At 45.0% G+C, this 15,498-nt stretch overlaps 2 protein-coding genes across 2 annotated transcripts in view; one reads left to right on the forward strand and one right to left on the reverse strand.

The window, feature by feature from the left end:
- Positions 1-3,006: 3,006 nt before the first annotated feature.
- Positions 3,007-7,696, forward strand: LOC148425198 (uncharacterized). Its single transcript, XM_088413211.1, has 4 exons — positions 3,007-3,025; positions 3,299-3,358; positions 5,487-5,609; positions 6,381-7,696. The coding sequence occupies exons 1-4, from the start codon at positions 3,007-3,009 to the stop codon at positions 7,448-7,450; spliced, it is 1,272 nt and encodes a 423-aa protein (XP_088269337.1). The 3' UTR covers positions 7,451-7,696.
- LOC148425199 (uncharacterized) overlaps positions 4,605-15,498 on the reverse strand; it is a 40,470-nt gene continuing 29,576 nt past the window's right edge. Inside the window, exons 5-6 of the mRNA XM_088413432.1 lie at positions 6,538-6,746; positions 4,605-6,431 (exon numbers count right to left, since the gene is read on the reverse strand). The gene's annotated coding sequence lies outside the window, so the exon portion shown is untranslated. The remainder of the gene's footprint in view (positions 6,432-6,537; positions 6,747-15,498) is intronic.

Raw genomic sequence — 15,498 nt, forward strand, 5'->3', positions numbered from 1 at the left:
AAAAACATCTTTCAGCTCCTCTGCACAGTCTTTCTGCTTTCCGGTGTTGATGGCAGAGAGTGCCCTCCTCACGCTGGCAGCAGACAGGCACAGAGGCTGGTCGTGCGAAGACGGTGGTGTTTTCTGTGGGCGGGTGGTGTTCTGTTCCTCAAAGCGTGCAAAGAAACTGTTTAGGTTGATGAGCAGAGTGATGTCGCTCTCGCAGCTTTGTGGTGCAGGTTTGTAGTCTGTGATTGCCTGAATGCCTTGCCATAGGCTGTGTGCATTCTTGCTGTCCTTGAAGTGAGAAGTTATCTTGTTTGTGTATTCGTGTGAGATGCACTGAAAATTTTGCCCTAATTATTATTATTACTTATTATTATTAAAATTATTAACAAGTGCATATATTAGTGTGGTACTGTAGTATAGTGTAGTAATATAGTAATATATGTGGCATGAGGTGCTAGAGCTGCCTCCTGGTGGCAGGGGTTGTAGCCTGCACCTCACAGCGGTGGCCAATTTACAATCAAGGCCCCGCTATAAAACACAGTCATACTCTTGCCCTTCACTAATGCATTTACGTAGAGGTCTACTCATTTCCGGGGTACCTCCCATTGGCGTCTATCGAGTTACTAGATAATGTCTTTTGGCTGCCGCCTTGTACTATCCCATAGCCAACTTGAACTCTGATATGCTATTGCGCTTACAATGTCACAGTCACTGTTCCAGTCACGGTGTCAGTCACAGAGATGCCGATTGGTCGATTGATGCTATTGGTCACACGCCTTCATCTAGCTTGATGACACAGCTGGTCGGGACGGAAGGAAGGAGAGAAAATGAACGAAAAACGGAAGGAAGGAATGTTGTGAAGACTTAGCAAACTTTATCTGTTAGACATGGCTTCTAAAATTGCTAGTGGCGGTAAAGGAACAAGAGGGTGATGACAATAGAAACCAAGCAGGAGATAATAAAAAAAAAAAATACAAAGGAAGCGCACACATAGTTAACCTTGCTCGTGAGCATTGACGGAACCGCTCGGCAATCTTCTAAGGGCAAGACTTTCCTTGCCGGGAGACGGAGGTTTTTGCACGTGTTGCACGCATTCACTAATTAACATAGGTTTGGATTGCCCGTCATACGAGCAGTTCAAGTTACGAGCGTAGCCGCTGAACGGATTAAGTTCGTAACACGGGGGCCCACTGTGTATATATATATATATATATATATATATATATATATATATATATATATATATATATATATATATATATATATATATATATATATACTGTGGCGAGGCGAAGAAACCACAATGCTGTGCTAGTGGAGATCTTTACTCTTCGCATGCCATCACAAAACTTATACAACAAAGTCCAAAACAGCAAAGACAAAACCAACAGGTTCAAAGCATCAAAGGATCATAGCAACATGCCTACTGGGTGAGAGACATGGTCCTAGTGTCCGCCACACAGCTCCCTCCCGAACACCCAGAAAGGCATAACGGAAAACCCCACAGGGTATTCACCAGTCTGGCACCCTGAGTCTCAGTCCGGTCCTGGGCGGTGTGTGTGACACCAGGGCCCCAGGTGCGACAGGAGTAAGGGTGAGACGCTCAGCGTGAAAACCATGAGGTAGCGTTGGCAAAGGGATGTTCTGGAGTTCTGCAGAAGCCATAGTGGCAGTGCTGACCTGCATGCTGGCAGGCACAGTGGCTTCCGAGGGACGGCCAGTCGCGGCTGCGTCCCAGTCTGTCTGGGCATGAACCTGCTGCGGCACCAACACCAGCTGACCAGCTCCGATGTATACTCGGACCATTCCTGCGGGCATGGTGAATTGGAGGGGCGGCTGAATGATGGTGGCTGGAGTCCTACTGCTGAGGCCGGACGGACATCGGTATTAGATGAGGCCGCCCGGCTGGAAGATCCCGGTCGACGGCCAGGGAGTCCGAAATTGGACTGCACAGCCGTTCTCACCAGCGCCCGTACCAGCCTGTAGCTGGCTGGCTCGATCCCTGATGCGCCAAGGGACTGGGCGACGGGTGAGAGGACCCTTGTCCGGGTGCTGGCTGGCTGACGTGGTACCAGCTTGCTGCATTACCTGACGTATAGTAGGCTGGTGGAGACTACATCTCCAACAGCCTGACGAAACTTTCTAACGTCTGGGATAATAATATGGCAAGATGACCCATCCGGGGTCACCCATTCTAACGTCCGGGGTCACCAATGTGGCGAGGCGAAGAAACCACAATGCTGTGCTAGTGGAGATCTTTACTCTTCGCATGCCATCACAAAACTGATCCAACAAAGTCCAAAACAGCAAAGACAAAGCCAACAGGTTCAAAGCATCAAAGGATCATAGCAACATGCCTACTGGGTGAGAGACATGGTCCTAGTGTCCGCCACAATATATATACTGACTGGGTGAGAAATTATACCGCAACTCACTTTATTTTATGTGGGCTTTATTCCCCGACTGCACGTGGGATATGCACAGCATTAGTTGATAAACAAAAATAAACAGTGTTAAGACGTTTCTGTTTATAGTTAATGTTTTTGTGTTTGAATTGTTTCACTGTTATCATTATTATTCACGTCTGCACATGTTATTCTCCTACGGTCAAGTTGTTTGTCATTCCTCCACCATCAATCAGGACTCTGTTTACACCAGCATAGATTGTATTGCTCCTTCACTACTGTCACATTCCGTGTCCCTAATGAGTGTCCTGTGTTGCAGATTTGGGAGCAGAACCACTGGCCGCACACCTGCTCCTCATTCTAATCAGGGGACTATTTAGACTTACGACACCTGTGTTATTATAGATGGCAAAGTGCTGCTGCTCAATTATTTATTAAAATCTGCAAAATCAACAAAACGATTATGTTTTGAGCTAATGGTTGAGTGATACAACACATTAGCCGCCTTTCTGCCGATGTTAAAAGTCAGAAGAGCAATAAAGCAACGAAGAATGAAATGAACACACTACTGTTATGCGACAGTAAACGATTTAACAACAATAGCGAGGGCTAGATGTCTTCAAGGAGAGAAAGTGAGCTGCCGCTAGTAGTCCACTAACGTGCGCAATCAAAAAAGCGCAATTTTGGGACATTTCGTTGATTTTTATGACTCGACATGCTATGTGTTGCCGTTACCGTTAGGTAGCAGCAAAGCTTTGGCCATAGTGTTCTTCCGTCGGATGTTACGTTAGAGGGAACAGGAAGTATATATATTTTTTTGACTCCGTGATTTTAGTGTGTAGACGTGTTTTAAATTTAGATAACTGGACGCTAGTTACTATTTCAGAATCTACAAATAACATTAGTATACACATATTATTATCATTATTGCTTGAATCGACCTGTCCGGATAAACCTGTCTCAGTGTACGTTGAAATTTTTGATACCTTAGCTCGTTAGCCGCTAACCAAGAGGCTTTTGTCCGGTAAAAGAAAACAAAAAAAAAAAAAAAAAAACAGAGATAGCAAGTTTATGGTTGTGAAAATGTGCGCAAAACGCGTGAAGGAAGAAAAGTACGAAGAGGAAGCTTGTGTAACGAAAGTGAGCGATCGACAACGTCAGCAACTGGACGCCGTTTGCAAGAAGCCGCGCGTTGCCTTCCACCGAAGAGGTTGTTTCACTCGCGCTCGGCTCATTTTTTACCACTGTTCCTCTAGGTGTTTTTTGTTTGTTTTTGTTTTTACCAATCACTAACGCCATCTTTACGAGAAATATGTCCAATTAAAAGTAGAAACAAAGGTGTGTAACTCGTAACCGCAAAGGTCTAATTTCATATTGGACATTTTAGTCATCTCAGTGGCCGAATATGTTAGTTAAAATGTTTTGTTATTGATACTAATCAGTGCCTCTCAGTTATATTTTGCAAAGGCCGCTCAGACAATAAACATGACTATTATCTATCAAATTTGTTCGTTTACCTAAAACTGTATCCTTTCAACATTAAAGAATGGAACAAAGCAACAATCAGCTTTCAATCATAACTGTTACCTACTTTTTACAGAGCAGGTTATAGGTTAAGCTAAAACTGACAAAAAAATGCCTGAAACTTTTTTTTTATTGCAATTACATTTCACATGACTCAGATTGTGAAGATGATAGTTGTCTATAAAAGTTATTCAAATATACCTAAAATATACCATTTTTAACATTAAAAAAGAAAAAGCATCAATCAATTTTCAATAATTGTTACCTACTTTTTTTACAGCTCAGGTTACAGGTTAGCCTCCAACTGAAAAAAGTGCCTGAAATACTATTTTTTTAAAATTGCAATTACACTTCACATGACTTAGACTCTAAATGTGATAATCTTATCAAACTTGTTTAATTATACCTACAAATGTATCCTTTTTAACATTAAAAAAGAAAAAAAGCAATGTTAATCAACTTTCAATAATAACTGTTAACTACTTTTTTTACAGCACAGGTCACACAGGTATGTCTAAAACTGAAAAGTGCAGCAAAGTGACTAAAATACCATTTTTAAAATATAATTCTCTATAAAAGTTGCTCAAGTATACTTAAAACTACTTAAAATTGAAAAAAAAGAAAAAGCAACATTAATTTTCTCAATAATAATTGCCAACGTGGCTGAAATACAATTTTTATTTGATGCAATTACATTTCACATGGCTCAGACTTGAAATATAATTATTCTCTATAAACGTTCAAGTATACTTAATAAAATAATCACGATTATTTTGGTCAGTATTTAAATCACTAATGTCATTCACGATTATTCATCATGTTTCGTCAAAGTTTGTTTATTGCCCTTTTTTAAACAAGGCTTGATACTTGCAAATAATATCAAACTAAATTCAATAAATGAAGTAAATAATAATGAAAACAAATTCACAGGACATGGCAACAACTTGGCACACGGGACAGCATCTAACTTACTTGCTGAGTGCAAAGCAATGAAAAAAAATAAGCCTACTTGGACCCAAGCACATTTGCTTTGAAGCAAATTTTAATCAATTACGAGTCAAAATGTCATTTTTGCTCATTTCAAACCAAATTTATTCCAATTTTATGCCAGTCGAATTTTTCCAAAATGGGTCTCAATTGACTGCAAGCACTGTATATATTAGGAATCGGGTGAGAACTCAACACCATTTCACACTGGTAAATAATATATTAGGGTGAGAAAAGATGCTTTTGTCATGCAAACATATGGGAAACAATTCCCCTTATTGGTGTAAGATAGCAAAGTGCTTGATTAGACTTGTAATCAAGAAAAGTGCTTGACTTTTTTAATGTTGATATTGCAGAGGATCGGCTTAATTAATTGCGGCCGCCAATACCGAGATTGCGATTAAAAATTGAAAATTGTAGCCCTAACTTTACATAGCAAAAACAAAGCCCTTTTCCAGATTACTGTAGCTAGCTAGTTGCAGCATTTTGAGAGCATGCTTTGGGAGCAGCCATGCTAATCGGGTTTGGAGCTTTGCATGTCTTGACTTGAGCACACGTGTTTCTTTGTCTTGTGTCCTGCAGACGACACGGAAGAAGATCATCTGGAGCAGCGAGAGCCATGCCCACCTCACCGCAAAGAGGACCAACAGGACGAGGATTATGTCATTGCGTTTCCCTTGACCAGTGTCGTCGTCAAGATTGAAGGTGACAGAGAACACCGTCAAGCCTGTTTTCTGTGTTTCCCCTCAACTGGCACACCTGAAACCTTGCTGGTGATTTGATCACTTGAATAAGGTGTGTCTGTTGAAGGGGTTGGATTGTGGCTGCACTTGGGTTGACTTCTGCTTTAAAGCAGTGGTTCTCAAAATGGGGTCTGCAGACTCCCGGGGGCTCCGTGGCCTGGCTGCGGGAGAGTCCAGATGTTCAATTCTAGATACTTCAGTATCAATTTAATACGTGCCTGAAAATTAAGGTCCTTAAGGTACTTAAGTATAGATTTAATACCCAAGTACCTGGAATTTAATGTTCGGATCTTAAAAAACGTGAACATATGTCCCTGGCATTAAATGAGTGAATATATTTTTAAAAACGTAATCATTTTGAAATTTGTAAAAATGCGTTTGGTGTCTACAATTGCTGGCTAATGGGGCGATGAAGCCAGCAGTTGATTTGATAATGCTGTTTTTGACTAAATAATATGAAATGGGGCCACTTTTATAAGGAGGCGTGCAATTTGCCATTTTTATTTTCTAAACTTCAGTATAGCTGAAAAGTAACAAATATAATTGTTGCCAAATTGAATCTGTTGCTGAATAAAAAGGGCACTTATGCTAGTAGATTTTCAATTACTTCTTTATTTGTTTTGTTTCCGCAAATATTTGCAATGGGGGTCCTTGGAAAATTTACTTTCTAAAAGGGGTCCCTTACTTCCAGAGGCTTTAAAAGCATACTAAATTTCTTTCTTCTGTTTTGAAGATATCAGCGAAGATCTGGGTCATGAGCAACAGGAGCCAGCGTCCCCTCCTCCTAAAAAGACAGCAGAGGATGAAGAAGATGCGCTGAAAGAGGAGAAGGATGACGAGTCTTTGGGCGTTAAAGAGGAAGAGGAGGATCTCAACAAATGGCCCTTCACCTTTGTCCCTTTGAAGAGTGAATATGATGAAGGTGAAGGTCAATGTTGGGAGAGCAGATGGATGGAGCCTCTGAGTCAACACGATACAGCAAAAGGTGACGGAGGGTCCCAAAACGATGGAGGGTCCCAAGCTGACTGCCTCGTCGCTCCACTCTCAGAAAACGACGACACAGCTTCTTGTCGTGGCCATGATGATAATGATGAAGAGTCTGATGCAAATATGACATTCCATAGTGACACCAAACGCTGTAAATGTTGTCAGTGTGGGAAAATGTTTGCTGACAGGTGGGTTTTGAAACGACATTTGAGGATACACACAGGTGAGAAACATTTTGCCTGCTCAGTATGTGGTCAGAAGTTCTCTTATCAAAATCATTTGACCAAACACATGAGAACACACACTGGAGAGAAACCCTTTGCCTGTTCAGCTTGCTGTGAAAGATTCTCTCAGAAGAGAGACTTGAAAAATCACGCCAGGATACACAGTAGGGAGAAACCTTTTGCATGCAAGGAATGCGGTCAAAGATTCTCTCTGAAGGGAAACTTAACAATACACTCAAGAACACACACCGGAGAGAAACCTTTTGTCTGCTCGGTTTGCGGTCAACGATTCTCTCATAAAAGTCAACTGACCGTTCACACCAGGACTCACACTGGGGAGAAACCGTATGCATGCACAATTTGTGGTCAAGGTTTCACTGAAAACAAAGATTTGAGAGAACACTTAAAATCGCACACTGGGGAGAAACCTTACACATGCACAGTTTGCGGTAACAGTTTCTCTTACAAGGGACATTTGACAATTCATGCAAAAATACACACTGGAGAGAAGCCTTTTGCCTGCTCAATTTGTGGGCAAATATTTAGCCGAAGAGAAGATATGACGATCCACACTAGAACGCACACACACTAGGGAATGCTTTGATCTGCTCGGCTTTTCCGCTTCTCCCTCTCGTACTGCTATCAGCCTTGCGTCATGACAAATCCCAATCAAAGAATACCAATGAGGAATGTGGATGCAGGGCTTGCATATATCACTTAGAGGTTTTAGTTATGATTGCAACATTATCATCATGATTTTTTTCTTTTGCATTTCGCCTGTCATGCAAGTCGGCTGCGCCATTTTGACAACTGCAACAATTAAAAAGATTTGGATTAACTGACTGTTGGAATTAATTCTAAAAGTAGTGATCATACATTAGCATCAATCAATATAACTGCTTGCAATGAAGAAATGTTTGCTATGAGAAGGTTGGCGTGAGAAGGTTTCTGTCTCAAACTTGGCCGTTGGAAGGCCAACTTAGACCAGCTGCCTGCTCAGGCTCAAGCGCAGACAGATATCACTTCACTTGTTATCTACAAAATATCTTACAGAATGTCTTGACACCAAGATGCTTTTCCACGCATGTACTACCCGTTCACACAGACGAGTATACTGGGTTCCGTCAATGATTTTTTCATTTTAGGGTGAGATTCTTCATGTGAGTCGGGACCTCTGAATCAAATAAATAGAGAGGGTTCGGAGAGGCTGTTTCAGAAGGCAGCAGAATTGCACTTGTGCAGCCCTTGTCAGTTCTCCTCATGCATGAGCTGGATAAAGAATGACTTTACTCATTTTTTTTTCTTTATAGTATCTTAAAAGTGTGTAACACAGGGGTCACCAACGTGGTGCCCGCTGGCACCAGGTAGCCCCCAAACATCACATGAGTAGCCCGCAGGCCTTTGCTGCAAATAGCTCACAAGAGATAGAACATTGGTGATTTTCTATGAATTTTACAAACAATTATACATGTATTGCATTTACATTACTTTTTACACTTGATTTATACATATTTACTACAGCTGTTCCTGAATATCACTAACGTGATTGGTGTCTTCACATAAATTGGTAGCCCTTCTTAATACTCAGTACCAAAGAAGTAGCTCTCAGTTTCAAAAAGGTTGGTGATCCCTGGTCTAACAGGTGAACCTGACAGTGACCTTTCCATGTCTGCCGTTTTTTTTATGGTCTCAACATTTTTTGTTTATTTTTTTTCCGGGTGGGGTCTTTGTATGAGCTGAGGAGAAGGGCTCTCAAGGTCTGAAAGCTTTTCCAGACCAACTTGATTTTGTCAGACAGGTTTCTACTATTGGTGTCGGTGATTGATTCCTTGATTGAACAGGTGTGGAGGTCATCAGGCTAGGGCATGCTCCGAAAAAATGCACTCAGCTTGACGAAAAATGTGATTCTCCACACTTGTGATTAACCCTTTCACTACTGTTGGGACAATGTGTCCCGTGCTTTGAAAACACGTCTGCGGGTATAGGAATGCTAGCTATGAGATGAAATGGTATCTCAGTGGTATCTACAGATTCTAGTGGCATTTAGCAAGTTTTCAATTGCTGGGCCGACTGTCAACAAGGTAGGTTGCGTTGTTCAAGTTCTCCTCAATTCACCATCTAGTACTGCGGAAATATGTTGAAAATGTGTGCTATATATGTGTTTTACACTGATAACTTTGTATTGTTGGTGTTTGGTGATCATTTTCACTTCTCTGGCACGTTTTTGTACAAGTATCGTGATTTATGGGATGTACAGTCCCAGTGGTATTTCTTGGTGGAAATGAAAGTGGGAATTTTTTTTTAACTAATTTTCCAAGTGACCTAGAATTATAAACACGTAAAATATGCCAAGTTGTTTTTTTCTTTTCCCCCCAAAAAATGTAAAGTGAGTGAAAGGGTTAAACAGGGGGACACGTACCTTTCAGTAGTATTTACCCTGCTCCATGAAAAAACACCAGTATAGGAATCATTGACAAAAATGAGGATATTTTTGCAAGGATTCTAGTTATATCTGTAAACATTAAATTTGTTTTCTTCAAAACTCTTTCTTTACAAAATGTTTTCAAGTTTGAATTACAGTCATTCCCCAAATAGAAGATGCACTTTTTTTTTTCTTCAAAAAATGGAGGCCAAAAATATGGGTGCGTCCTATAAATGATAACTTAAAAAATATATTTTATTCTTATGTTTCTTATTATTCGACAACGTTTGAAGAAGATAGAGCTGTCAGCCACATAAGCAGAGTTTTGGCGTACAGATGTGCAATTTTATATCTGCCGTATTCTTACAATAAGTAGTGTAACAGGCGGAAGTCAGTTGGCTGTTAGCAGCATGTGCCTGTTGCAGCTAACAGCAGCTCGTCATAGCTTAGATGTCATGGTATTATTTTCAATAAAAGAAGTGAACTAATGAACCATCGTCAGGGTCCAGAGTATCACTAAAACCAATGTCAAAGCTCTGATGTCTCCAGCTGACTCAATAGCGCACTGGTTAGAGAACAAGGACAATTTTATACTTTCTGGACCTGGATTGCCCATCTGTTCATTTGACTCATTTATTAATTGTGGTCTTGTGACATACACACAATCATAAACTTGGTGAAACGTGGATGCTGCTCAACCGAGTATTTAAACCTTAAATACTCGCTTATTTTACCTTAAATGTTAAGGTAAAATTATTATACCTTAAATTTTAAGGTAAAATAAACTCGAACCGTGTCGCAAGGAAATGAAAAAACAGCTTTGAGCTTCTTGGGGGACATCTGAAACAACCTTAACGCACAACAAATACATAACTTACTGATATTATAAACACAAGAAAATATCGAGTGCGCAACAGATGAGATTTATTCTGTTGTGCTCTAGTTTTGACATTGTTGCCAAAATGTTGGTGCGTCTTATACATGCTAACATAGAAAGTAGCAGAATTTGACCCCCAAATCAAGGGTGCATCTTATGTGTGGGGAACTGTGGTATTTTTTCTTTAGTAGCCATTTATTAACCCTGAGGTGTCCGAGGATTTGTCACTACGCTGTCCTTATTATCAGCCAACTTGGGCTGACTTTGAAAGGGTCATAACATAATCAAATATGAATATATTTTTACTTTTAACCCCCAGCCCTATATATAATATTGTAGATGTCATAATTAGACTATGATGACTTTTGCATTAATGGGAGTCCAGGCTAAGCCAATCAGAAAGGCTTGCAAATGTCGTTGACCACTAGCCCCACCTAATGGTTTTGGGGTGTCAACACCCAAGTTTCTGTTGGGCCCCATTTACGAGTTTCCGTTGAAGGGATTAATGCAAAAATCGGGGGAGATACATAAAAACACATCAAGTGTTCAGTGTAGGGGCTGACATGGGCTGAGTTTGACACCTATTTGATACCTCCTGTTTGCAAGCATGTTTCCCGCTTTCGTTCCAGTTCGTTGTCAATAAATAAGGATTTCATCAAGCCCCTGCATCGATGCCTCCCTGCTTATGGATCCTCCACCTCCCCAACCATGTCAGCATTCCTACCCGCCGCGCACCCCCGTGACAGAATGTTCCGACCACCTCAGGACCCAGCGGGAAGCCCGCGGCGTCGTGTCCGCTGCTGCCGCCCCGTCCGCATCCGCTCTCAGCCCGCTGGCCAGCCCCGTTCCCCCAGTGTGAGACCTCTTGTTTTTCCTTCCGTCTTTCTCCCCTCTGAGTCCGCGCCTGTCCCCGCTTCTGATCCGTCCCCCGCGTCCGTTACTTCCGCGTTTCCCTCGTGTTCCCCCGACCTTCCTTACGACACGATTCTGTCCCCGTTTTTTGTAGTTCCGATTTTTTAGATTTGCGTAGTTCACCTTTTGTCCGTCCACCCGATCAGCCTTCCTCTCCTGTTCCCGCACCTCACTACACGTTGGACTCTGATTTTTCTGACATCCAGGATTCCCCTCCATTCGTCACGTTTCATTCCAGTACCGGTCCTGATTTTGTTTACCCGCGTCCCTCTTCCGTCAACACTTTTTATCATATTCCGTATTCAAGCCCGTGCACCTCTGATTAGGATTTTGATTCAGATTTTGATTATCTGTCCAGCCAGTCATTTTACAGTCCGTCCGAAGACTCCGATTCAGAGCCCCCATTTAACCGTGACCTTTTCGTGGGCACCCGGTTGGCATTTCGTGGCCGCCGGTGGAGGGGCCCGCGAAAAGGCCACCGCCCAAATTCCCAAGAGAACCCATCTGTTCAGTCTCCCTTCAGTTCCGGTCCGTTCCCTCCTGTCTATGTGTCCCCCTCTTGCCGCGCCCTGTCTACATCCTCCTGTCCTGAACCTCCCTCTTCTTGCACCCTGTCCCAAGCTCCTGTCGCGTCTGTCCCACCTGTCTCTGTTCCCCAAGCTTCCTGCCGGCGGGCTGAAGCGGCAAGAGCACCTGTCCCAGCGCCAAGGCAGCTACCCGCCCCTGTCCCTGCGCCAAGGCGGCTACCTGTCCCTGCGCCAAGGCGGCTACCCGCCCCTGTCCCTGCGCGCCGGACCCCGGCCTCTGTGACCTCTGCGAGCCGGACCCCGGCCTCTGTGACCCCTGCGAGCCGGACCCCGGCCTCTGTGACGCCTGCGAGCCGGACCCCAGCCTCTGTGACCCCTGCGAGCCGGACGTCGGCCTCTGTGACCCCTGCGAGCCGGACCCCGGCCTCTGTGACCCCTGCGAGCCGGACCCCGGCCTCTGTGACCCCTGCGAGCCGGACCCCGGCCTCTGTGACCCCTGCGAGCCGGACCCCTGTCAGAGAAATCTCAGAAAAGAAGACTAGGACAAGCCTAGCTGCTTAAACAGCAAAAAGAGTAACTCAGACCAGCCAAGATTGACTTTTCTATGCCGGGCATAGGGAAAAAAGCTTGGGCAAATGTAACTCGTGGGTCTTCCAACGCTAGTTTTTCACTGCCCAGCCGTCCCCCCCCTGGCTTTTATTGAGCAAAAGCATAGCAGATTACAAGACACAACAAGAGAGCCAGCCGGGCGCCACCGGCAGCTGGGCCAAGGTCCCGGCTCACACTTTCGTGCGTCAACAGCTCTATCTAAGGACAGGGTCAAGATGAACTAGGATTGCATAAATGGGTAACAATGAACTAAGCACATAATGATAACAACCTAATATATGATTCCCTTCACAACCCCGGCCTCTGTGAACCCTGCCCGTCTGCCTCCCAAGCCAGTCGCCCGTCTGCCTCCCAAGCCAGTCGCCCGTCTGCCTCCCAAGCCAGTCGCCTGTCTGCCTCCCAAGCCAGTCGCCCGTCTGCCTCCCAAGCCAGTCGCCTGTCTGCCTCTCAAGCCAGTCGCCCGCCTGCCTCCCAAGCCAGTCGCCTGTCTGCCTCCCAAGCCAGTCGCCCATCTGCCTCCCAAGCCAGTCGCCCGTCTGCCTCAGTCATCCCAGGTCAGTCTCCTGGCATCCCCGCCGTTTCTGATTGGCCCCCAGTGGCAGTCTCTGTCCAGCCGGCCGTTCCCTGTGCTGCCAGCCACGGCGCCGTTGCCCCAGCCTCAGCCTCCTGAGCCACCAGCCAGGGCGCCGCTGCCCCAGCCTCAGCCTCCTGAGCCGCCAGCCTCTGCGCCGCTGCCACAGCCTCCTGAGCCACCAGCCTCGGCACGGTGGCCGCAGTCACCTGGTCTGTCAGCCATGCCACCATTGCCGCAGACGCCAGAGTCGCCAGACGGCCCCCCGTGGTCGCCCCTGTCCCAGGTCAGTCTCGTGCTCTCACTCGTGTCTGTGGCATGCACCCATTGGCTGTTCCCTGATGGCGCCCCGACGACGTCTCCGCTCCTGCCTGATGGCGCCCCGACGACGCCTCCGCTTCAGTCTGACGGCGTCCAGCCGACGCCTCAGCTCCCACCTGACAGCGTCCGGCCAACGCCTCCGCTCCCACCTGACGGCGTCCGGCCGACGCCTCCGCTCCCGCCTGACGGCGTCCGGCCGACGCCTCCGCTCTCGCCTGACGGCGCCCTGCTGACGCTCCCGCCTGCCGATCTCCAGGGGCAGCTGGGATGCAAGCCTACCTGGGGTGGCTTGTTGTTCGCCATCGGGCGCCCAGGTCGCCCGCCTGACTCGGCCCGCTGTGCGCATCTGCTCTGGCGTCCGGGCCGCTCGCCTGATTCGCCTCGCCGGGCTCCTCACGTCTGGCAACCGGATCGCCCTCCTGACTTGCCCCGCAGGGCACCTCTAATCTGGCGACCGGGCCGCCCGCCTGACTCGCCCCGCCGGGCTCATCTGCTCTGGAGACCGGGTCGCCCGCCTGACTCGCCCTGCCGGCCTCATCTGCTCTGGCGACTGGGTCGCCCTCCGGACTTTCACCCTCGGGTGCACCCCGTATGGCACCAGTGGTACTTTTGGACTATTTTTGTTTCTTTTCTCCTGGGCCCTCCTCCGGTCCCCCTTCCGCCCGCCCTGCCTCGGTTTTGTTCGCTTGTCGGTTTGCTCTGGGACGTCTGGGATCCGTCCCTTGGGGGGGGGCTGTTCTGTCATGGTTTGTTGGATTTTGGGTTGTGTTGGGTTGTCTATCTGTCTGTTACCTGCCCCTCGTGTCCTCCAATCCGCTCCCTTTGCTTGTTGTCCCTGCCCAGCTGCCATGTGTTAGTTTGATTAGTTTATGAATGTATTTAAACTTAGTTTCTGTTACAGCCCTTGTCGGAACATTGTCTTGTCATGTCATGCCATATTGTCTCTGTCGCGTTTTCGTAGTCCAGTCTCGCCCTTCGTCCCTCAGTTCTGTGTTTACCTGCCAGCCTGCCCGTAGTCTTTGCTTTCTGTTTTTCCAGCCTGCCTGCGCCCTTAGTTGGAGTTTTTTGCCGCCCTGTTTTTCCTGCTTTCGTTCCCGTTCGTTGTCAATAAATATGGATTTCATCAAGCCCCTGCATCGATGCCTCCCTGCTTATGGGTCCTCCACCTCCGCAACCACGCCAGCATTCCTACCTGCCGCGCACCCCCGTGACAAAAATGTATGTTAGGTAGAAAAGAAAAATCTTTTCAATTATACCTTCCGATATTGTTTTTTTCATTTCCTTGCAAGTTTATTTTACCTTAAATCATAGGTCTCAAACTCCAGTCCTCTCACTTTGATGACGAAGCAAGATTGAAGCAGTCACTATTTTGTTTTTATCCTTTAAGTCAGTGGTCCCCAACCCCCGGTCCGCGCCTTTAATAAAAAAAAAAACTGCAAACAAAACAAAACTGTATTTGTGTTCACTTCATTTTATTTTATACTGAATTGTGATTATTGTCATGACTTTTCAATAAAGCAACACATTCAATTAGTTTAATATATTGTATTTTTATAAAAATGTAATCATTTTGAAATTTATCAAGTCGACCCACATCATCATCAAAGAGCTTGATGATTTAGTCACAAAATATTTGGCAGCAACCTGTTTGGGGAAAATGAACTCACTTTGTTATGAAGAAGCGTGCAATTTGCAACATTTCCTTGATAAACTTCAGTCTGGCTGAAAAGTAACATACAGTATATACTTGTCAAATTGAATATGTTGGTGAATAAAAAGGCCACTTATTGTATGTTTGGCTTGAACGTTTTTTTTTTGTTTTTGTTTTTTTTTTGCATTTATAGTGGCGTCTTTGGATAATGTCCTTTGTAAAAAGGGGTCCCCAACTCCAAAACGTTTTGAGAGCCCCTGCTTCAAGGGCCGCAAGTCCATTTTGACTTTATAGCGCTCTCTGCTGTCCGTCGGAAATAATGTCGAAATGCGATGGTCTCGAGACTAAATCTAGAACACTGGTCACCCAGTATTATTGACGTGATTTCTACCTGAACTTTCTGGATTTTGAAAAAAAAAAAAAAGCGCTCTAGAATTATATGTCAATAATTATTATAATAATACAGATGGTTCCTATTGACAAACCATAGTGCAGCCATAAAGAAGACCAATTCTCATTTTCAGCCACGCTCTTCATAAAAGGTAATATAGCCGTAATAGCTAGTGCCACTAGCAGCTTTCACTTTCTTTGGAGGGGTGCTCATTAAGTGAACCAATGAGCCTGCAGGGAAAAGCACAAGTGAACCCCTGCACACGTCAGCTACAGCGCTACCTCTACTTACAAAAGTCATTCGTTCCACATTTGCATCATGTGAATTTTACTCTATTTACATGTAAATAGCTTAATCCG

This window comes from Hippichthys cyanospilos, chromosome 4, assembly GCF_059441005.1.
Source record: "Hippichthys cyanospilos isolate Australia breed blue-spotted pipefish chromosome 4, RoL_Hcya_1.0, whole genome shotgun sequence".
Classification (NCBI taxonomy): Eukaryota; Metazoa; Chordata; class Actinopteri; order Syngnathiformes; family Syngnathidae; genus Hippichthys; species Hippichthys cyanospilos.

What these genes read in the sequence shown, in the direction of transcription:
- LOC148425198 (XM_088413211.1), top strand. An exon ending in CCGGATAAACCTGTCTCAGT is followed by an intron (nt 3,359 to 5,486) that starts GTACGTTGAAAT and finishes TGTGTCCTGCAG; the next exon opens with ACGACACGGAAGAAGATCAT. An exon ending in TGTCGTCGTCAAGATTGAAG is followed by an intron (nt 5,610 to 6,380) that starts GTGACAGAGAAC and finishes TCTGTTTTGAAG; the next exon opens with ATATCAGCGAAGATCTGGGT.